Source organism: Hyla sarda, chromosome 5, assembly GCF_029499605.1.
Source record: "Hyla sarda isolate aHylSar1 chromosome 5, aHylSar1.hap1, whole genome shotgun sequence".
In the NCBI taxonomy this organism is placed as follows: domain Eukaryota; kingdom Metazoa; phylum Chordata; class Amphibia; order Anura; family Hylidae; genus Hyla; species Hyla sarda.
In genome coordinates, this window is record NC_079193.1 from 264,358,123 (window position 1) to 264,382,955 (window position 24,833).

The following is a 24,833-nucleotide window of genomic DNA, read 5'->3' on the forward strand; positions in this document are numbered from 1 at the left end:
ATTATGCCAGGTAGGTAGATGACATCTTGGTAATATGGTCCGGGAGTGAGCAGCAGTTCTCCGAGTTTGTCTCTTATCTTAAAAGAGGCAAATTCGGAGAACATGTTGTTCACCAGTCACTTTAGAGGGGACACTTTGGATTTCTTAGATATAAGATAAAAAAAACGAGCAGAATCTATTGATCACAGAGGGTTACAGGAAAGAAGTGGCCTGCAATACCTTGCTGCATTTTAAGAGCTCACACAGGTATGCAACTAAAAAAGGCATTCCATACGGGCAATTCATCCGTTTGAAGCGGAATAGCAGTAATGAAGACACATACAAAAAACAGGCTGACAAATTAACTAAAAGATTAAAGGATAGAGCATACCCTATAAAACTGATACGAAAAGGCAGACAAAAAGTAGACCAAAAAAACAGAAATGACTTACTAACTAAAAAAAAAACAAAAAACAATGATCCCAGAAAAACGTTTTAGATTTGTATTTAATAATTAGTCAATGAATAAAACAATAGAGGCTGCAATAAGGCGCAATTGGTATATAATAGAATCAGACGAAGCACTAAAAGAGGTAGCATTGAAGAAACCAAGAATCACCTATAAAAAGAATAAAACAATAGGAGATGTACTACAAGCAGCCCAAAAAAATGAAGAAAAAAAGAACAACAAAGCAACATGGTTAGGGGATCGGTCACCAAAAGGAAATTTAAAGTGCAGAAATTGCAACTACTGCAAATACAATACAGCATTGAGGCATTTCAGAATAGGGCCTATACATCATTCAGTCAACGAGTTAATCACATGCAGGTCCAAAAACATTGTTTATGCTATCCTTTGCCCGTGTGGTTTCTTCTACATTGGGAAGACGCGCCGCCAGCTGTTAGTTCGGATTAGGGAACATTTTTATTCCATCCGAGCGGGCAGAAAAGGGGCGGCTCGTCTAATTTCCCATGTGAAGGAATCACACGGGAACAACCCTGAAGTCCTCCGCTTTGTTGGTATTGAAAAAAGTCTAACACAGAGGTAGAGAATACAGATAAAACGCTTCTAAAAAGGGAGTTGCATTGGATACTCCGATCAAATGCAACGGGCCCTTTGGGGTTAAATGAGAACGCTAATACAGCGATATACCTGTGAGTAGCTCCACCTCTTCGTAGAAGATGTATGTCACGTGTGTGGGTGGTCACTAATGAGCCGTACCTGTGTATATAGTGCACTCATCCAGACTGCGTGACATGGCCGGATGAAGAACTAACTTTAGTACGAAACGGAGCTTGTCGCCTGTGGTACCCCCCTGCACATGTGCGGGCCCCCCCCCCCCCTTTGGTATTTATGTTAGTATCTATTTCAATAAAGAAGTTGGAAGTAGTATACATGGTAGGTTGCCGGTTTTTCCATATTCTCTCTGCAATTGCTCTATAGAAAATGTTACCTTTTGGTAAAAAAAAAAAAAAAAAAAAAAAAAAAACAAGGTCTGCACAAATGACTTAACCCTTAAGGACTCAGGTCATATCTGTACGCCCTGAGCACGGTCCCGGTGTGAAAAACGGGGTCACGCCGTGACCTCGCATGACACCGGGTCGGTACGAGCTGCTAACGATAGCCGGACCCTGGGCTAACCGCATGCGGCACCGATCGTTGTGCCGCGTGCTGTTAACCCTTCAGACGCGGCAATCAAAGTTGACCGCCGCGTCTGAAAACGAAAGTAAACGTTTCCCGGCAGCTCAGTTGGGCTGATCGGGACATCGCAATAAAATTGCGATGTTCCGATCAGCTGGGACGCAGGCGGAGGTCTCCTTACCTGTCTCCGCTGTGTCCGATCGTCGGTTGATTGCTCCAAGCCTGAGCTACAGGCTTGAGCAATCAAGCCCCTATCTCACTGATCCGTGCATAGCTATGGCTTTGCAGGGATCAGCATAGGAGATCAGTGTGTGCAGTGCTATAGCTCCCTATAGGAGCTATTGCACTGCAAAAAAGTGAAAAAAAAAGTTAACAAAGGTAATTTAACCCCTTCACTAATAAGTTGGAATCACCCCCCTTTTCCAATAAAAAAAAAAAAACTGTGTAAATAAAAATAAAAATTAACATATGTGGTATCACTGCGTGCGTAAATGTCCGAACTACAAAATTATATCAGTCATTAAAACTGCACGGTCAATGGCGTACGCGCAAAAAAATTCCAAAGTCCAAAAAAGCTTATTTTTGGTCACTTTTTATATCATAAAAAAAATCACGGCGCAAAAAATGAGCCCTCATACCGGCCCGCAAGCGGAAAAATAAAAAAGTTACAGGTGTCACAAGATGACAATTTTAAACGTATACATTTTCCTGCATGTAGTTATGATTTTTTTCAGAAGTGGGACAAAATCCAACCTATATAAGTAGGGTATCATTTTAACCGTATGGACCTACAGAATAAAGATAAGGTGTAAATTTTGACCAAAAAATGCACTGCATAGAAACGGAAAGTTACAAAATGAAATTTTTTCTTCAATTTTGTCACACAATTATTTTTTCCGTTTCGCCGTGGATTTTTCGGTAAAATGGCTAATGTCACTGCAAAGTAGAATTGGTGGCACAAAACATAAGCCATCATATGGAATTTTAGGTGCAAAATTGACAGCGTAATGATTTTTAGAAGGTGATGAGGAAAAAATGTAAATGCAAAAACGGAAAAACGCTGAGTCCTTAAGGGGTTAATAAACATGCAACGCTTGCTTACCATACGGCGCCTGCAGCGGCAAATTACATTCAACATAATTCGTAACAGGAGCCACAGTTCGGGTGGATGGAGGGTGATGTATGGTTCATCCATGGCTGAGGTATGGGGTTCCTGCGTTGCAAGATTGTTTGCTTGCTGTTGCAACATTTTTTTCTTGTTTTTTGACAAAAATAAATAAATAAATCAGCAGCTTATTAAATGTGGCTGTAGATTGGAGGCAAAGTGGCTGCAGAGTAAAAAATGGGTGGAGAATGGGTGTCATCTTTTTTTCCCGCGCGAAATCCACATGAAAACAGTGTCGGGGGAAACATTTTTTACAATTGAGTTCTATGGGATTCTGCTGGCGGATTCAGCTTGAAGAATGAACATGCTCTTTCTTCAAGCAGAGAGAAATTCCGCAATGTGAACAAGAAAGAGCAAAATACATTAAGATCTATGGGAAGAAGAAATGTTGTATTTTTTCAAGTGGATCACAAAGAATTACTCAAGTAAATTCCTCGTGAATTCCTCAGTGTGAACAGGCCCTAAGAGTTAGCTATTAGGATGGCAGAAATTAAGTAAAACATACATAGCTGTATTGTACAAATATTTTTAACTATGAAAATAGACTTAAAATAACAAAACCTACTTTACAGTGAATGCACTTTCCAAGGAAACATTCTCATCATGAAAAGTTACTTGGCAATATTGAAAGTTAGTAACTGAATTAGACACTTCAACATCAGGTAACATTCCTTTCAGCAGTTTCTCCTTGGAAACCTTTGGGGTCCAATTAACCTGTTGACAGAAAGCAATAAGAAGAAAGCAATATTAACTATATAGATCTCACAGTTTAAAGCAGAACAAATTGAAAACACACAATTATAAATAGAATAGCCTATCTAGAAGCGTGTTTGATCTCCTTTGGCTTTCAGCACTGCAGCAATCTTTGGTAGTTCTGAATGGAGTTAGGGTACAGCTGCAGCCTAGATCCCCGGAAAATAAATTATTGGGCAGCTGAAATTAAACATGCCCAATGCTATTCTCCTGTGACATTATCTATTGGGGGTAAGCCATTCCTGCCAAAATCAGCGAGTTTGACTGGCACAGGTCTAATATATATGATGGCCTTTAGAATGAGGAAGGGACTTGCACAGACATTTTGGGGGGCAGGGGTTCAAGTAGAAAAAAGGGCACTTCTTATACAGTGTATGTGTATATAGATATATATATTTTTTTATTGTGATAAAGTGGGGGGGGGGGGGGGGGCGGAATCACACTGTGGGTGGACTTGGACTGTTATCCCACTGTGGATGGACTTGGACTATGAAGTCCCGACCAGAGGCCGGTAAGACCATTCAAATTAACTTTGACACGTGTTTTGTGACAGTGAACCATGTGATGGAGGTTTGTGCCGAACTTACAATTGAAATTGTACTAGGCCGAGACTTTCCGTATTTCTGGCAATTGTGGGATGCACCAGAAAATCTACCACAAAGGTTCCGGAAGTAGTGAAGACTGGGGTTTCTCTCCTGGACTGTGTGAATGGGGCTGTATATTGTGAACCCATGCAGGCTGATAATGTCTTTGTTGAAAAACCTATGATGATGTGTTCAGATGTAAAGAGTACTATTCCCACCTCTAACAGGACAAAAGAAAACCTGTGTGAGCTGGCAATAGAAGGTAAAAAGGTGATGTTTTTGTTAGAACCTAGATCTGTAATAAGTATGGTAAAGACTAGCTGCAGAAAGCCAGACCCCGATATAATGTCTATGCAAGCCGGTATTTGGGGTTATAAAATGGTTCATGTATGTATCTCTACTCCCTATGGTACTAAAGGTCACAAGACTGCAATAGAGCCCTTCGTGAAGTATGAGGTAGTACTGGGGAAGGATCTTCCCACAACTGTTGGAAAAACGGAAGACTGTCAGGTGACTAGAGCAGGGACATCTGATAGGCTCACAACACTTGACTTGCACCACACAGCAGTGGAAAGTAACTCAGCAGAGGCTGAGGACGGGGGGTGTCAGCAGACCCTAGGTTTATGTCAGGTGGGAGTGTGTCAGACCACTAGGGGAGCTGAAGAATAGTCCGCGAGTCAACTTAAGGAGATGGCTGTGGAAAAACCAAAACTACAGAAGAGAGAGAGAGTACAATTGGAGCTGGGTGCTGCGCTTACAGTCACAGACAGAGTCCTAAGTGAAGGAGATGTGGCGTCTGGACCATAGAGGGGTTCTAACCAGGAAGGTCGAACCGACTAGGACTAGGTATTGCTGCAGACCCAGGAGCCCTATTCATTTCTGTCAAGGAGCAGAGAGACAGTTCAGAGGAACTGTTCGGGAATCACCCGGAGACCCAAGTGGCCGCAACCCCAAAAAAGGGGGAGACTTCACATACAGATGGAGAAGAGTCTGACAGAGGACAAGAGAATGTCTCAAGGTTCAACAGCGAGAGTGAGGAGACCGCTGTGAGTAAAAAGTCTCCGAAACGACAAGCTGGCCTTGGGAAGAAATTGGAGCAGATCCAGAATCTGGAAAAAACCCTGCAGATGGTTTCTGTGAAATTGACGGAAAAAGAAGAAGAAAAGGTACAGCGCTTGACAGTGGAGAGGGACAAAATGCTTGCAGACTTTAAGAAAGAGCAGAAAGCAAAGCTTCAGCTGGAAAAAGTCAAGGAGCACCACAAAAGTGAGTTTGTGGCTCTGCAGGATGAACTGTCCCACTCCCAGAATCTGGTTACCAGCAAGAAGAATGAAGTGGAGAGTCTGGCCAAGCAGATCTCCTTCCAGGTGGAAGTAGTGAGTGTGCTGCATGGGGCATATCAGGCTCTACAGCGTGACCACAAGGCTAGGCTGGTAGCCATGAAGGAGCTGGAGAGAGAAAAAGTGATGATGGCTCATAAAGTGCAGAGCCTGGAGGCGCAGAACGAAACGTGCAGTAGGTCCCACGCAGTTGCCTTGGATTTGCTGGGAACGCAACTCTACAAACAAGAGGCTCTGCTGGCGGACAATGAGCAGTTGAGAAAACAATTGCTATTTTTGGAAGATACTGTCAGGGATTTGACAGAGTTGCTGGACAGTCTGAGGATGAACTCCGCTAAGCTCAAGAGTAAGCAGTGAGAATATGTAAAGATGGAAGAGGACATGAAGGTCCTAAAAGAGAGCAGAGACCAAGCTATGTTGAATTGGCTAAAGAAAGGCTTCTGGGGGTAAAAGCTACTCAATACAGGGATGCTTTCTCTGAAAGATGCGGAGACTGAAACTAAGACTGAGGTGAAGCTATATGAGAAGTCCTCTGAAGCCAAGATTGAGGTGAAGCTATGTGAGAAGTCCTCTGAAGCTAAGATTGAGGTGAAACCAGGTGGGAAATGCTCTGAAGCTGAGACTGAGGTGGAACTCTGTGTGAGGTCCTCTGAAGCTACAGAGAAAAGGACAGTGGTTAGTGAAGTCACTGAGGCCGAAAGATTCTCTGAAGCAGAGCCAGGACCTAACTTAACAGGAGAGGTCCGGCAAGTCGAGGACAGAAGAATATAAATGTTGGAAGCAACTTTCTTCTCCCTACTTAGTCGCAAGAGCCGTATGCACACCAGGGTAAAGAATCTAGTGGTGAAGAGGGGTGACCAGAGTGGAACCCCTGGCAGGCAATTGGCGAAAGGTGATCGGGAGACGCGGACTTGGTGGCTGGTAAAAGTGCTGAAGAAAGAAATCAAGGACTTCAGTGTCTGTTGGACAAAAGTTGTCCAAGAAGAACGAAAAGGCAGATGAATTCTGCCTTTCAAACACAAGTGCTCTTTCCCGGTGGTCTGAGCAAAGGGTGGGGGGGGGGGGAGGGGTGTGTGTGATAAAGTGGCAAGGAAAGGGTGCATTTCTTGGGCTCACTCAGGAGAAACCTTCACCTGAGGCCTAAGTAATGAGTCAGCAGAGGGGGAGGTCTTTATAAGGAAGAGACTCAGTGTGATCTAGGCTCTCCCTAGGAAACAGTAAGCTGGCTGTAAGGGGGAGACACGGGCCCTGTTGAGGAAACACAGCAGGAGCTGTGAGTGGTCCATGTACTGGTGTGAATTGTGAGTAACAGGAGGCACATGTTTTACTAGCTGAGGGTAGCATACCAGTTAGTAGTCAGAGCACGCTGATATGTGTAGTCAGTGACCAGACGGTCTAGGATTATATTTTGTTCCTGTGTTATGTTTGTTTTTGCCTGCAACCTGTATTAAAAAAAAGCTGTTGAGGTGCCAGACTTGCATTATGAACTGTTGTCTGCTGAGTTAGTGAGAGGACACATGTCCAGTGGCAGTGTCTAGGATGATCCCAGAACTATCCCCGAGGTGGAAACCTCACAATATATAAATATAAAAATGTTTGTAAAAACCTTACATATGTGAACACAATACAATTCCTGAGGTAAGGGACCTCGGCAAGTCTTGTCAGCTGAATGGAACCCACATCACCCCACAGAGGATGAGAGCATCATAGGGCAGTTGTTTTTAAAGGACAGGGACTCAAGCCCCCTTTTGAGTCTGTGTGTGCATGTCCCTGGAATAAGGTATTCAAATATTCTGAACAGCTGGCTTTAACTCATCATAAATATACACTAAAGGATAATGGCATTGTAAATGCCAGGAAAACAAGTGTAATGTCCCTGGAATCAATGACTACATGACCCTTGTGGCTTAGAGCATTGTTTTGCTGAATGTGCTCTTCTGCTAATAGATTAACATCTGCTGTAAAGAGGTGAACCTGGTTGGTGAGGCACTGGGAGGAGTCAGCAGTGTACTTAGAAAGGAAGCTGGATGGGAAGAGTCCACGTGATGGCAAAAGGACCCTCCCATCCCTCTGTACAAAGAGGATCTTCTGTGCAGCTGCTCCCTCTGTGACAAGCCAAATGCTCTCAGGAAGGGGGGGGGCTATGGAAGCATTAGTGTGGGTCTGGAAGGATTCGTGGGGGTCTGGGGGGATAAGTGAGGGGGGGGTGTCTAGAGGCATTGCTGGGAGTCTGGAAGGATCTAGGGAGGGATTTGTGGAGGGGCTGAAAGCATAGCTTGGGGTCTGGATGGATTTGTGGGGGTGAGGGGCCTGGAGGCATAGCTGGGGTCCCAAGGGATTTTGTCTGGATCTGAATCATTACTGCAGGGATGTGGAAATTTTATAAAAAACTACTTGTCCACGGGACTAAAATGGAGCAAAATCTAATTGTCCCTCATGATGATCCACTTGTCCGGGCCAATTTTCGCTTTTACGCTCTCGTTTTTTCCTCCTCGCCCTATAATAGCCATAACTACCTACTATAATCAAACCTTTTCATTTTTAAATAACATTCTCTGAACCAAAAAAATATATAAATATATATTAAGGGAAGTGAAATTGAAAAAGTAAAAGATAATTTTGCAGATTTGGTGGTTTTTCTTTTCTGCGCCATTTACCTTGTGGTTGAGATAACATGTTAGTTTTATACTTTAGGTCACCTGATTACAGCAATACCAGATTTGTATAGTTTACGTCATGTTTTACTACCGTATATACTCGAGTATAAGCCGAGTTTTTCAGCACTATTTTTCGTGCTGAAAACACCCCCCTCGGCTTATACTCGAGTGAACTCCCCCACCCGCAGTGGTCTTCAACCTGCGGACCTCCAGAGGTTTCAAAACTACAACTCCCAGCAAGCCCGGGCAGCCATCGGCTGTCCGGGCTTGCTGGGAGTTGTAGTTTTTGAAACCTCCGGAGGTCCGCAGGTTGAAGACCACTGCGGCCTTCAACATCATCCAGCCCCCTCTCACCCCCCTTTAGTTCTGAATACTCACCTCCGCTCGGCGCTGGTCCGGTCCTGCAGGACTGTCCGGTGAGGAGGTGGTCCGGTGGGATAGTGTTCCGGGCTGCTATCTTCACCAGGGAGGCCTCTTCTAAGCGCTTCGGGCCCGGCCTCAGAATAGTCACGTTGCCGTGACAACGACGCAGAGGTGCGTTCATTGCCAACGTAATTCTGCGTCATTGTCAAGGCAACGCCTCTATTCCGGGCCGGAAGCGCGGAGAAGAGGCGCCCCCGGTGAAGATAGCAGCCCGGACCACCTCCTCACCGGACAGCCCTGCAGGACCGGACCAGCGCCGAGCGGAGGTGAGTACTGTACAGAACTAAAGGGGGGTGAGAGGGGGCTGGATGATGTTGAAGGCCGCAGTGGTCTTCAACCTGCGGACCTCCGGAGGTTTCAAAACTACAACTCCCAGCAAGCCCGGACAGCCGATGGCTGCCCGGGCTTGCTGGGAGTTGTAGTTTTGAAACCTCTGGAGGTCCGCAGGTTGAAGACCACTGAGGGCGAATGATGAGAAGAGGATGATGAAGGGGGGGTGGTGTGGGGATGATGAAGGGGGGATGTGTGGGATGATAAGGGGATGATGAAGGGGGGATGTGTGGGATGATAAGGGGATGATGAAGGGGGGATGTGTGGGATGATAAGGGGATGATGAAGGGGGGATGTGTGGGATGATGACAAGGGGATGATGAAGGGGGGATGTGCGGGATGATAAGGGGATGATGAAGGGGGGATGTGTGGGATGATGACAAGGGGATGATGAAGGGGGGATGTGCGGGATGATAAGGGGATGATGAAGGGGGGATGTGTGGGATGATGACAAGGGGATGATGAAGGGGGGATGTGTGGGATGATAAGGGGATGATGAAGGGGGGATGTGTGGGATGATGACAAGGGGATGATGATGAGGATGTTAATGACGGGTCTGGATGATGACAGGGGGGGATGAGGTATTTCCCACCCTAGGCTTATACTCGAGTCAATAACTTTTCCTGGGATTTTGGGTTGAAATTAGGGGTCTCGGCTTATACTCGGGTCGGCTTATACTCGAGTATATACGGTAATTCTGGACTTTTTCTAATTTTTTTTAATTGCCATTTTTTAACCCCTGTAGCTTTATTTTTTTTCCGCATACCAGGCTGTATGAGGGCTCATTTTTTGCGCCATAATCTGTTTTTTGTATTGGTACCATTTTGGCATTGATCTGACTTTTTAATCGCTTTTTAACTTTTTTTTTTCTGGGATATTATAAAAAATTCAAATCTGTGGTTTGGTATTTTTTTTACATTTACCGTACGGGATACATAATGTTATATTTTAATAGGTTGTACAAATACGCACGAAGCGATACCAAATATGTTTATTTTTATTATGTTTACATGTTTTTATATAGGAAAAGGGGGTGATTTGAACTTTTAACATGGAAGGGGTTAATGCAGCGGTCTTCAAACTGTGGCCCTCCAGATGTTGCAAAACTACAACTCCCAGCATGCCCGGACAGCAAACGGCTGTCCTGGCATGCTGGGAATTGTAATTTTGTAACATCTGGAGGGACACAGTTTGAAGACCACTGGGTTAATATGTGTCTTTCAAACTTTTATTAAAACTTTTAATTATTATTATTATATTTTTTTGACACTTTATTAGACTTATGAGGAATCATTGGATTCCTCAGACAGATGAATAGAGATCTATTGAACTCTATTAATCTGTGTGCTCTGTGATCCATTGATAGAGCCTGGTCCAGCCAGGATCTATCAATGACAGAGCTGGGACTAGAGGAAGCAGAGGTAAGTCCTCCGGCTACCTCCATAGTGGATTGCCCCCCTGCGATCACGCTGCAGGGGGGCGATCCACCCCACTAGCCCACCAGGGAGCGATCACATCTCCCTTTAGACGCCGCTGTCAGCTTTGACAGCGGCGATCTAAAGGGTTAATAGCCAGCCGCGGCGATCGCCGCATGCTGGCTAATAGCGGCGGCCCCCGGCTACTGAGAACAGCCGGGGGCTGCAGAGTATGGAGCGGGCAGGAGTCCGGAGCCCGCGCCATACTCCCCTGTGAGCGCCGCATACAGTCTCCCCGTGCAGACGTGCGGGGAGTGAAGGCAGAGGACGCAGGTCTGCACGGGGAGAAATAAGCCACGCCCCCCTCATCTCTGCTAGTCCCGGGCGTCGGGCAATAGAAATTCCACATCCCTGTAACTGTTTGGGACCCTATAGGCAAGCAAAGGGGGGAGATGATGCTGGAAAAGTGCACAGCCCAAGATGTTTGTATTGCAGGTAGAGATGAGCGAACTTACAGTAAATTCGATTCGTCATGAACTTCTCGGCTCGGCGGTTGCTGACTTTTCCTGCATAAATTAGTTCAGCTTTGCGGTGCTCCGGTGGGCTGGAAAAGGTGGATACAGTCCTAGGAAAGAGTCTCCTAGGACTGTATCCACCTTTTCCAGCCCACCGGAGCACCGGAAAGCTGAACTAATTTATGCAGGAAAAGTCATCAACTGCCGAGCCGAGAAGTTCGTGACGAATCGAATTTACTGTAAGTTCGCTCATCTGTAATTGCAGGTTCTGTGGTGAAAATCTGTGGCTGAAAGAAATAGTTTAGATGGCCTGAGACAGAAGGAGAAAAAAAAGGTCAATTGAACGACTGCGAAAAGACATCACTTGCAAATCACTGTGTATGGCAGCAATGTAATCTACATAACCAACAGATTATGCATTAGGCATTGCAGATTAGGCATTATGCATTGCTTCTTTTAAGCACAAATTATTTGGTAGGGGGCACTTCACGAAAATACTATCCTGCTGCCTGAGATCACACAGCCGCCTACCTTATTTCAAAAAATAAAACTTTGTGAATTTGAAATTGAAAATGTTGGTTAAACCAACATGTTATATACATACTTTAGGCTGTTGCGATTACATCAATACCAAATTTGTATTGTTTCTGCCATGTTGAAACAAAATTTAAGTTTTGAAATTTTTTTTATTAGAAAATTCCAATTTACCCCTATGCTTTTTTTTTTTTTTTTTTTTTGTATACCAGGCTATATAATGGCTTATGTCTAATAAGTATCAATTTTGCTTATTTTTTATGTTTACATAATTTTTCCATGTCAAATAGAAAAAAAGGAGGTAATTTAAAGGAGTATTCCAGGATTTGATGGCTGGTCTCGCAATTCTTATGTGATCTTTGCCCCGATGTTCATTTTTAGAAGCACACAAAATTAGTATTGTCTCAAGTTGCAGTGCGGCCCGAGACATTACATTACATCACAAGTCAAGTGTTCAAAGGGAGCCTGTCTGGGTGGAGCGACCGCTGAGTGGGAGGGAGATTATTCTTTAACCCCTTAAGGACCAGGCACAGTTTGGTCTTAAGGACCAGAGCGTTTTTTTGCACATCTGACCACTGTCAAGGTACGGGGGGTGCGGGGGGGGGGGGGGGTTTGGGTGTTACTCACCGAGCAGCAGGAAGAGGCTCCCCCGCACCCGTCCCTCCTGCATCGGCTCCCGGCTCACTCCTTCCCCCATGAAGCTCCTGTCCTGGGTGCCTCCAGTTGTTTTACCACTACAACTCCCAGCATGCCCTGACAGCCAATAGATGTCAGGGCATGCTGGGAGTTGTAGTGGTGAAACAGCTGGAGGCACCCTGTTAGGCATCAGTGACGTGGTGCCTGCTGGGGAAGTCTGCCTGGTAGTGAGCACACTACCAGGCAGACTAAATGCCATTTTTAAAATAGTAAAAAAATAAAATAAAGGCAGGGAGGGTGTTCGGGATAGAAGGGCAATAGGCAGGGACAGAAAAAAAAGCTACCCTTTAAGCCTTTAGGTGTTTCACAGGAAAAGCAGCAAAGTGAAGGAGAAAATTCAAAATCTTCATTTTTTACACTCGCATGTTCTTGTAGACCAAGTTTTTGAATTTTTACAAGGGGTAAAAGGAGAGAACTCTTCCTAAAATTTGTAACCCAATTTCTCTAGAGTGAGGAAATACCTCATATGTGTATGTAATGTGTTTGGAGGATGCAGTAGAGGGAAGGAGCGACAATGGGATTTTGGAGAGTGAGTTCTTCTGAGATGGTTTTTGGGGGGCATGTCACATTTAGGAAGCCCCTATGGTGCCAGAACAGCAAAAAAAAAAAAAAAAAAAAAAAAAAAAAAAAAAAAAAAAAACAACCACATGGCATATTATTTTGGAAACTACACCCCTCAAGGAATGTAACAAGGGGTACAGTGAGCCTTAACACCTAACAAGTTGAATGTGTAAATGGAAAAAAACTAAATGCTGTTTTTACCCCAAATTTGACATTTTTACAAGGGGTAATAGGAGAAAAAGCCCCCCCAAATACCCCAAGTGTGGACGTCAGTTGCACTGCGGGCGAACTACAATTCTCAGAAGAGGAGGAGCGCCATTGAGCTTTTGTAAAGAGAATTTGTTTGGAATGGAAGTCAGGGGCCATGTGCATTTACAAAGCCCCCCGTGGTGTCAGAACAGTGGACCCCTCCCCACGTGACCCCCATTTTGTAAACTACACCCCTCACAGAATTTAATAAGGTGTGCAGTGAATATTTACACTCCACTGGCGTTTGACAGATCTTTGGGACAGTGGGCTGTGCAAGTGAAAAATTTAATTTTTCATTTTAACCCCTTAAGGACCAATGGCGTACAGGTACGCCTTTGCTCCCTGTTACTTAAGGACCAAGGGCGTACCTGTACACCCGTGGGAATTCCGGTCCCGGGGTGACTGCTGATATCTATCAGCAGGCACCCCGCGCAAATGCCCAGGGGGGTCATTAGACCCCCCCCCATGTCAGCGATCGGCACAAATCGCAAGTGAATTCACACTTGCGATTTGCGCCGATTTCGTGTCATTACGGGTCTATGGTGACCCGGAATAGAAGGGGGATCGCGGATGTCCTAGACACCCACGATCCCCCTGTAGAGATCAGAGTGAGGTGGCAGAGGTGCCACCCCTCCTATCTCTGCTATTGGTGGTCTAGACGCGACCACCAATAGCAGATCGGGGGCGGAGGGGTTTACTTTCGGTTTCCCCGTTCTGCCCAACCACAATAGGCGGGACAGGACGGGGAAACCGACAGAGACCGGCGCCGAAGATCCACTTACCCATCGGCGGCGGCAGCGGGCGACGATCGGCGGAAGAAGAGGACGGCGACGCAGCTCCCTGGATCCGACGGAAGCCGGTGAGTTACTTAGCAACATCTGGAGGGCAACAGTCTGAGACCACTATAGTGGTCTCTAAACTGTAACCCTCCAGATGTTGCAAAACTACAACTCCCAGCATGCCCAGAGAGCTGTTTAGGCTTGCTGGGAGTTGCAGTTTTGCAACAGCTGGAGGTCTACAGTTTAAGACCACTGCAAAGTGATCTCTATACTATGCACCTCCAGATCTTGCAAACCTACAACTCCCAGCATGCCCACACATCAGTTTGCTGTCTGGGCATGCTGGGAGTTGTAGTTTTGCAACATCAGGAGGTCCACAGTTTGGAGACCACTGTGCAGTGGTCTCTAAACTATAGCTCTCCAGATGTTGCAAAACTGAAACTCCCAGCATGCCTAAACAGCAAACAGCTGTCTCTGCATGCTGGGAGTTGTAGTTGCGATCCCTCCAGCTGTTGCATAACTACATCTCCCAGCATGCCCTTCGGCGATCAGTACATGCTGGGAGTTGAAGTTTTACAACAGCTGGAGGCACACTGGTTGGAAAATACTGAGTTAGGTAACAGAACCTAACTGAAGGTTTTCCAACCAGTGTGCCTCCAGCTGTTGCAAAAGTACAACTCCCAGCATGCACGGTCTGTCAGTACATGCTGGGAGTTGTAGTTTTGAAACAGCTGGAGGTTTGCCCCCCATGTGAACGTACAGGGTACATTCACACTGGCGGGTTTACAGTAAGTTTTCTGCTTCAAGTATGAGCTGCAGCAAATTTTTCGCCGCAGCGCAAACTCATAGCGGTAAATTCACTGTAGACCTCTGCCAGTGTGAACGTACCCTAAAAACACTACACTACACTTACACATAATAAAGGGTAAAACACTACATTTACACCCCCTTACACTGTCCCCCCAATAAAAATAAAAAACGTATTGTACGGCTGTGTTTTCAAAACAGAGCCTCCAGCTGTTGCAAAACAACAACTCACAGCATTTCCGGACAGCCACTGACTGTCCAGGCATGCTGGGAGTTTAGCAACAGCTGGAGGCACCCTGTTTGGGAATCACTGGCGTAGAATACCCCTATGTCCACCCCTGTGCAATCCCTTATTTAGTCCTCAAATGCGCATGGCGCTCTCTCACTTCAGAGTCCTGTCGTATTTCAAGGAAACAGTTTAGTGCCACATATGGGGTATCTCAATACTCGGGAGAAATTGCACTACTAATTTAGGGGGCTTTTTTTCTTTTTACCCCTTATGAAAAAGAAAAGTTGGGGTCTACACCAGCCTGTTAGTGTCAAAAAAAATTTTTTTTACACTAACATGCTTGTGTTGTCCTTTACTTTTTATTTTCACGGGAGGTAAAAGGAAAAAAAGACTCCCAAAATTTGTAACGCAATTTCTCCTGAGTACGGAAATACCCCATATGTGGGCATAAAATGCTCTGCGGACGCACAACAAGGCTCAGGAGTGAGAGCGCACCATGTACATTTGAGGCCTAAATTGGTGATTTGCACAGGGGTGGCTGATTTTACAGCGGTTCTGACATAAACCCAAAAAAATTAATACCCACATGTGACCCCATTTTGGAAACGACACCCCTCACGGAAAGTAACAAGGGGTATAGTGAGCCTGAACACCCCACAGGTGTTTGACAAATTTTCATTAAAGTTGGATGGGAAAATGAAAAAAAAAATATGTTTTCACTAAAATGCTGGTGTCACCCTAAATTTTTTATTTTCACAAGGGAAAATAAAAAAAAAGCCCCCCAAAATTTGTAACCCAATTTCTTCTGAGTAAGACCATACCCCATATGTGGATGTAAAGTGCTCTATGGGTGCACTACAATGCTCAGGCGAGAAGGAGCGCCATTGGGATTTTGAAGAGAAAACTTGACCGGAATTGAAGGCCACTTGTGTTTACAAAGCCCCCATGGTACCAGAACAATGGACCCCCCCATATGTGACCCATTTTGGAAAATACACCCCTCATGTAATGTAATAAGGGGTACAGTGAGCATTTACGCCCCACAGGTGTCTGACAGATTTTTGGAACAGTGATCCGTGAAAATGAAAAATTTAATTTTCCATTTGCACAGCACACTGGTCCAAAGATCTGTCAAACGCCAGTGGGGTGTAAATGCTCACTGCACCACTTATTAAATTCTGTGAGGGGTGTAGTTTCCAAAATAGGGTCACATGTGGGGGGTCCACTGTTCTGGCACCACGGGGGGGGGCTTTGTAAATGCACATGGCCCCTGACTACCATTCCAAACGAATTCTCTTTCCAAAAGCTCAATGGTGCTCCTCCTCTTCTGAGCATTGTAGTTCACCCGTAATGCACTTCAGGTCAACTTATAGGGTACCTCCATACTTAGAAGAGATGGGGGTTACAAATTTTGGGGGGTATTTTCTGCTATTAACCCTTGCAAAAATGTGAAATTTGGGGGGAAACACATTTTAGTGAAAAAAAATATATATATTTTTTTACATATGCAAAAGTCGTGAAACACCTGTGGGGTATTAAGGCTCACTTTTTTCCTTGTTACGTTCCCCAAGGGGTCTAGTTTCCAAAATGGTATGCCATGTGTTTTTTTGTTTTTTTTTGCTGTTCTGGCACCATAAAGCTTCCTAAATGCAACATGACCCCCAAAAACCATTTCTGAAAAACGTACTCTCCAAAATCCCCTTGTCGCTCCTTCGCTTCTGAGCCCTCTACTGCGCCCGCCGAACAATTTACATAGACATATGGGGTATGTCCTTACTCTAGAGAAATTGGGCTACAAATATAAGTATACATTTTCTCCTTTTACCCCTTGTAAAAATTCAAAAATTGGGTTTACAAGAACATGAGAGTGTAAAAAATGAACATTGTGATTTTTCTCCTTCCCTTTGCTGCTATTCCTGTGAAACACCTAAAGGGTTAAAACACTTACGGATTGTCATTTTGAATACTTTGGGGGGGGGGGGGGGTAGTTTTGATAATGGGGTCATTTATGGGGTATTTCTAATATGAAGACCCTTCAAATCCACTTCAAACCTGTACTGGTCCCTGAAAAAAAGCGAGGTTCAAAATTTTGTGAAAAATTGGAAAATTGCTGCTGAACTTTGAAGCCCTCTGGTGTCTTCCAAAAGTAAAAACATGTCAATTTTATGATGCAAACATAAAGTAGACATATTGTAAATGTGAATAAATTTTTTTTTTATTTTGAATATCCATTTTCCTTACAAGCAGAAAGCTTCAAAGTTAGAAAAATGCAACATTTTCTAATTTTTCATCAAATTTTGGGATTTTTCACCAAGAAAGGATGCAAGTTACCACAAAATTTTACCACTAAGTTAAAGTAGAATATGTCACGAAAAAACAATCTCGGAATCAGAATGATAACTAAAAGCATTCCAGAGTTATTAATGTTTAAAGTGACAGTGGTCAGATGTGCAAAAAACGCTCTGGTCCTAAGGTGTAAAATGGCCTGGTCCTTAAGGGGTTAACGGACCCTTATTCCAAAAATCTGTCAGACACCTGTGGGGAGTAAATGCTCACTGTACCCCTTATTACATTACATGAGGGGTGAAGTTTCCAAAATGGGGTCACGTGGGGGTCCACTGTTCTGGCAGCATGGGGGCTTTGTTAACACATGTGGCATTCAATTCCGGACAAATTTTCTCTCCAAAAGCCCAATGGTGCCCTTTCTCTTCTGAGCATTGTAATGCGCCAGCAGAGAACTTTACATCCACATATGGGGTATGTTCTTACTCAGAAGAAATGGGGTTACAAATTTTGGGGGACTTTTTCCTATTTTCCCTTGTGAAAATGAAAAATTTTTGGGTAACACCAGCATTTTAGTGAAAAAAAAAATTTGTTTTCTTAATTTTCCCATCCAACTTTAATGAAAATTCTTCAAACAACTGTGGGGTGTTAAGGCTCACTATACCCCTTGTCACGTTCTGTGAGGAGTGTAGATTCCAAAATGGAGTCACATGTGGGTATTTATTTTTTTGCATTTATGTCTGAACCGCTGTAAAATAAGCCGCACCTGTGCAAATCACCAAATTAGGCCTCAAATGTACATAGTGCGCTCTCACTCCTGAGCCTTGTTGTGCCTCCGTAGAGTATTTTACATCCACATATGGGATTTTTCCTTTTACCGCTTGTGGAAATAAAAAGTATGGGGAAACACCAGCCTGTTAGTGTCTTTTTATTTTATTTATTTTTTTTTACACCAACAGGCTGGTGCAGCCCAACTTTTCCTTTTTATAAGGGGTAAAAGGAGAAAAAGACCCCCAAAATTTGTAGTGCAATTTCTCCCGAGTACGGAAATACCTCATATGTGGCCCTAAACTGTTTCCTTGAAATATGACAGGGCTCCGAAGAGAGAGAGCGCCATGCGCATTTGAGCACTAAATTAGGGATTGCATAGGGGTGGACATAGGGGTATTCTACGCCAGTGATTCACCAACAGGGTGCCTCCAGCTGTTGATAAACTCCCAGCATGCCTGGACAGTCAGTGGCTATTCGAAAATGCTGGGAGTTGTTGTTTTGCAACAGCTGGAGGCTCCGTTTTGGAAACACTGCCGTGTGATACGTTTTTCCTTTTTATAGGGGGGGGGGGGTGGGGAACGGGGGACGACGACAGTGTAAGGGGGTGTATATGTAGTGTTTTACCCTTTATTTTGTGTTAGTGTAGTGTAGTGTTTTTAGGGTACAAAGGAGGTGAGTTCCCCGTTAGGAGTTTGCGCTGCGGTGAAAAATTTGCCGCAGCTCAAATTTGAAGCAGGAAACCCACTGTAAACCCACCAGTGTGGGGGCAAACCTCCAGCTGTTTCAAGACTACAACTCCCAGCATGTACTGACAGACCGTGCATGCTGGGAATTGTAGTTTGCAATAGCTGGAGGCACACTGGTTGGAAAACCTTCAGTTAGGTTCTGTTACCTAACTCTGAATTTTCCAACCAGTGTGTCTCCAGCTGTTGCAAAACTACAACTTGTTGTTGTAGTTTTGCAACATCTGGAGGGCTACAGTTTAGAGACCACTGTATAGTGGTCTCAAACTGTAGCCCTCCAGATATTGCTAGGCAACCCACCGGCTTCCGTAGGATCCAGGGAGCCGCATTGCCGTCCTCTTCTGCCGCCTCCGATGGGTAAGTGAACTTGGCTGCCGGCCCTCCTCGGTTTCCCCGTTCTGCCCGGCCTACAGTGGGTGGGCAGAATGGGGAAACTGAAAGTTAACCCCCACCCCCGATTTGCTATTGGTCATCGCTTCTAGATGACCAATAGCAGGGATAGGAAGGGTGGCACCCCTGACACCTCACTCCTATCCCTTCAGGGGGATCGTGGGGATCTTGGACAACCCCGATCCCCCTTATTTTCCGGGTCACCAGAGACCCGTATGACCCGGAATCTTGGCAAATAGACGGTGTGAATTCACCCTCACCCCGGGCATTTGCGCGGGGTGCCTGCTGATCGATATCAGCAGTCACCACGGTCCAGTCCCCGAAATTCCCAAGGACGGACGCGTACTTCCTTGGTCCTTAAGTACCAGGGAGCTAGGACGTACGCGTATGTCCATGGGCCTTAACTGGTTAAAGAGCTACAGGGAATTGTATTTTCAATCACAGCACAGCATGCAAGGCAGCTCAGATGTACTGCATTGGGTGGGGTGACTGATGTGTGGGAGGGAAAAAAAGTGACCTCAAACTTACAAATTAAGGATCGCCAACAGGAAATAGCCAGTTCACTAAAAGAAAGCAGCAACACAGCCATTTAGCCCCAAGACAAGCACGGATCCTTCAGAAGCATGTCCATTACTGTCTGGCAGGTAGGTACTAAAATCACCTTATGGCAGAGAACTCCTTTAACCTTTTAATATGGAAGGGGTTAAAATTAAATTTTTCCACAGGTGGCTTTTAGAAGGAATCATTAGATTCCAAATGCAGATCAATGCAGTTCAATAAAATTGCACTTATCTGTATGCTGTGCACTTATTTGATAAAGCCAGCTCTAAAGAGGCTCTAACAATTGCAGGGCCACGGACACCTGGGAACAAGAGATAAGACCAACCTCTACAGTGGATCCCCCAGGGGGAGATCCATCATACTAGAAAACCAGGGAGTAGCCATTATCCACCATAATCTGATTTTAATATGTACCTGTCAGACAGTTATGAACACGCTTTGGAAGGATCCGTGCTTGTCTTGGTGCTAAATGGCTGTGTTCTGAGTGAATAATAACACTGTGGCCATCTTTTTGTGAACTGGCTATTTATTGTTGGAGTTTATTCCCTTAACCCCTTAAGGACGAAGGACGTACCAGTACGTCCCGAGTCCTTTCCCTTTCTATAATGCGGGGCCACGATGGCCGGGACCCGTGGCTAATAGCGCGCGGCAGTGATCGCGGTGCCGCGTGCTATTAACCCTTTAGACGCGGCGTTCAAAGTTGAATGCTGCGTCTAAAGTGAAACCATGCCGGTTAGCTCAGGGAGTTGCTCGGGATCGCATCGGCGAAATTGCGGCGTCCCTAACAGCTGTTAGACACGAGGAGGGTCTTCTACCTTGCCTCCTGGTGTCCGATCGCCGAATGACTGCTCAGTGCCCGAGATCCAGGCATGAGCAATCAAGCGCCAGAATCATCGATCAATGGTTTCCTATGAGAAACCAGTGATCAAAGTAAAAGATCAGTGTGTGCAGTGTTATAGGTCCCTATGGGAGCTAAAACACTGCAAAAAAAAAAAGTGAAAAAAAAAGTGAATAAAGATCACTTAACACCTCCCCTATTAAAAATTTGAATCCCCCCTTTTCCCATTGAAAAATAAACATGTGGTATCGCCGCATGCGGAAATGTCCGAATTATAAAAATATATCGTTAATTAAACCACACGGTCAATGGCGTACGCGCCAAAAAATTCCAAAGTCCAAAAAAGTGTATTTTTGGTCACTATTTATATCATGAAAAAATGAATAAAAAGTGAACAACAAGTCCGATCAATACAAAAAGGGTACTTTCAGATCACGGCGCAAAAAATGAGCCCTCATAACGACCCATACGTTATGATTTTTTTCAGAAGTATGACAAAATCAAACCGATATAAGTAGGGTATTATTTTAATCGTATGGACATACACAATAAAAATAAGGTGTCAATTTTACCGAAAAATTTACTGCGTAGAAACAGAAGCCCCCAAAAGTTACAAAATGGCGTTTTGTTTTCAATTTTGTCTCACAATGATTTTTTTTTCCGTTTCGCCGTAGATTTTTGGGTAAAATTACTGATGTCACTGCAAAGTAGAATTGGTGGAGCAAAAAATAAGCCATGATATGGATTTTTAGGTGCAAAATTCAAAGGGTTATAATTTTTTTAAAGGTAAGGAGGAAAAAACTAAAGTGAAAAAACAGAAAACCCCCTGGTCCTTAAAGGAGTACTCCAGAGTGCTGGTACTTAAAAAAAAAAAAAAAAGTTTACCTCATCTGATAGTTCTTTCAAAGACCTTTCCAATGATACCTCATTTGTCAAATTTGGCCCAGCCATTCTCTTGTAATTGCCACCTGTAGCAGTAAGCAGCCATCTCATAAAGACTACATTTACCATGACTCCCTGCGCCAACTTCCTGTTAGCTGCTGTTCTCTAATAAAGTAACGCCCACAGCTCCTTCCCTCCTTCCATGTGCCCTCTAGGGCAGCGTTTCCCAACCAGGGTGCCTCCAGCTGTTGCAAAACTACAACTCCCAGCTCAATGCACCCTATAATACATTACATGAGGGGTGTAGTTTCCAAAATGGGGTCACATGTGGGGGGTCCATTGTTCTGGCACTATGGGGGCTTTGTAAACACACGTGGCCTTCAATTCAGGACAAATTTTCTCTTCTGAGCATTGTAGTTCACCTGCAGAGCACTTTACATCCACATATGGGGTATTTTCTTACTCCGAAGAAATGGGCTTACAAATTTTGGGGGGCTTTTTTCCTATTGTCCCTTGTGAAAATGAAAAATTTAGGGTAACACCAGCATTTTAGTGAAAAAAATGTTTTTCTTAGTTTTCCCATCCAAATTTTATGAAAATTCGTCAAACACCTGTGGGTGTTAAGGCTCACTATACCCCTTGTCACGTTCCGTCACATGTGGGTATTTATGTTTTTGCATTTATTTCAGAACCGCTGTAAAATCAGCAACCCCTGTGCAAATCACCAATTTAGGCCTCAAATGTACAAGGTGCGCTCTCAATCCTGAGCCTTGTTGTGCGCCCGCAGAGCATTTTACGCCCCACATATGTGGCCCTAAACTGTTTCCTTGAAATACCACAGGGCTCCGAAATGAGAAAGCACCATGCGCATTTGAGGACTAAATTAGGGATTGCATAGGGGTGGACATAGGGGTATTCTACGCCAGTGATTCCCAAACAGGGTGCCTCCAGCTGTTGCTAAACTCCCAGCATGCCTGGACAGTCCGTGGCTGTCCAGAAATGCTGGGAGTTGTTGTTTTGCAACAGCTGGAGGCTCCGTTTTGGAAACGCTGCCGTACAATATGTTTTTCATTTTTATTGGGAGGGGGGGGGGGGGGACAATGTAAGGGGGTGTATATGTAGTATTTTACCCTTCATTATGTGTTAGTGTAGTGTTTTTAGGGTACATTCGTACTGGCGTGTTATGGTGAGCTTCCCGCTAGGAGTTTGCGCTGCGGCAAAAAATTAGCTGCAGCCAAACTTGAAGCAGGAAATGTACTTTAAACCTGCTTGTGTGAATGTACCCTATACATTGACATGGGGGGGGGGGGGCGCAAACCTCCAGCTGTTTCAAAACTACAACTCCCAGCATGTACTGACAGACCGTGCATGCTGGGAGTTTTACTTTTGCAACAGCTGGAGGCACACTGGTTGGAAAACCTTCAGTTAGGTTCTGTTACCTAACTCCGTATTTTCCAACCAGTGTGTCTCCAGCTGTTGCAAAACTTCAACTCCCAGCATACACTGATCGCCGAAGGGCATGCTGGGAGATGTAGTTATGCAACAGCTGAAGGTACGCAACTACAACTCCCAGCATGCCGAGACAGCTGTTTGGGCATGCTGGGATTTGCAGTTTTGCAACATCTGGAGGGCTGCAGTTTACAGACCACAGCACAGGGATCTCCAAACTGTGACCCTCCAGATGTTGCTTAACTACAAATCCCAGCAAGCCCAGACAGCAAACAGCTGTTTGGGCATGCTAGGAGTTGTAGTTTTGCAAGATCTGAAGGGATAGTGTATAGTGGTCTCAAACTGTAGCCCTCCAGCTGTTGTAAAACTACATATTCCAGCATGCCCAAACATCTGTCTGGGCATGCTGGGAGTTTTAGTTTTGCAACATCTGGAGGGCTACAGGTTAGAGACCACTGTATAGTGGTCTCAGACTGTAGCCCTCCAGATGTTGCTAGGCAACTTCCCGGCTTCCGTAGGATCCAGGGAGCCGTTCTCTTCTTCCGCGCGACATCGCCGCCCGCCGATCACCGTCGCCCGCTGGCTCCGGATGGGTAAGTGGATGTTCTGCCGTCGGTCCTCTGTCGTTTCCCCGTCCTGCCTCGCCTATAGTGTGGGTGGGCAGGACGGGGAAAACTAAAGATAAACCCCCCCCCCCCCCCCGATATCAGCAGTCATCCCGGTCTGGTCCCCGCCCGGTCCCCAACAGGTTAAGGCTACATACACACTACAGAATTCTTGAGCATAGAATGTTGGGTGCAGAAGGCTCCCATTGTCTTCAATGGGATTTTGCTGCACCGTGCACACTGCAGAATTTCCATGGTGAAAAGTTCTGCTGCGAAAATTCTAATTTCGGACTCCTCCAAAAGTATGAACATGTACATTCTTTTGATAGAATTCCACACTGACTTCATTGCTATTAAAGGACAACTGCAGCGAAATACACTTAACCCCTATCCACAGTATAGGGGATAAGTGTTTGATCGCGGGGGCCGACCGTTGGGGCGATCTCCCAAACGGGGCCCCGGCATTGCCGCGCTGTGCGCCGGCTAATGCGCATAGCATCGACTTCACTGAGCTTGACGCACCCGCCCCCTCCATACAGCTCTATGGGAGAGGTGGGAAGGCTGCATCCCCGCCTCTTCCATAGAGATACAACAACAAAAAATCCCATTCTGCCGCACTTTAAAAAAAAACAAGAAAAAAAAACCTGCAGCGGCCAGATGTTAGCTGTAAGTTGATTGGGAACTGCAAAATGCCATGTCCACTTGGCGGATTTCAGTTTGGCATTGTCTTAATCCTTTTGGTGTTTTTCTGCTATTTTGTGCTCAGTGGTATTCCGGGAATTCCGGGAATTTTTTTTATTTGGGGCTGTAAAGTTAGTGTAGTTCATAATATAGTGTCTTTACCTGTGTGTGACGGTTTTCTCACAATTCTCATGTGATTTTCACCCCCAAATTTTTTTTAACAGCATACAAAATGACTGCTGTCTCGGAATTTTTCCCAGCTTGCAATGCAGTCGAGACCTGACTCACTAGTCAGCTGATGACAGGGAGCCTGTCTGCTTCAATGGGTGGAGGGATCAATCTGCAACTAATGCAACAGCTGTAGGCATCCTGATTGAAGACCACAGGTCTGCAGCTCATTTAGTTTCAATGGGTGGGGTAGCAGATGTGTGGGAAGGAGGAAAATGGTATCATGGGATTTGTAGGCAAACAAGAAAACTGAAAACAGGAAGTACAAGTACACAGAAAGCTAGCCACAGTGTTATGGTAATCTCACAGCATAAGCACGTCCATTACTGTCTGCCAGGTACGTAGTAAAATCACCTTATGCTAGATAACCCCTTTAAGACTCAGGCGTTTTTTTTCTGGAAGATCTTTCTTCCACATAAAAGTCTATGGGAGTGTAAAAACGCCACAAAAAAAAGGTCATGAGGGTTTTAACATTGGCGTTTTTGCGGGCGGTTTTTATTCTCTTTATTTTAGCGATCTTACCATTTAAAAAAAAAAAGAAAAAAAAGATATACAGTAGGGATGGGAAAAATGTAGGGAGCTACAAGTTTTATCTTTATTAGAACACTTTTTTTTAAAAATTTCGAGCAGGGAACCACTTATGTGAGCAGGCAGGGACATAAAAATACACCCGACAATAGAAAAAGGGATCCATGACTTTTTAAATTAAAATTTAGTCTTCTACTTTTTATTTTACTTTATTAA

General features: G+C 44.8%; 1 protein-coding gene across 2 annotated transcripts in view; it reads right to left on the bottom strand.

Moving 5' to 3' along the window:
• The window catches only part of SMCHD1 (structural maintenance of chromosomes flexible hinge domain containing 1), a 449,735-nt gene that overhangs the window by 183,481 nt on the left and 241,421 nt on the right, over positions 1-24,833 (bottom strand). For both annotated transcript variants that reach the window (XM_056521656.1, XM_056521657.1), the window contains exon 26: positions 3,352-3,500. In XM_056521656.1, the coding sequence (XP_056377631.1) occupies positions 3,352-3,500 (149 nt within the window). The remainder of the gene's footprint in view (positions 1-3,351; positions 3,501-24,833) is intronic.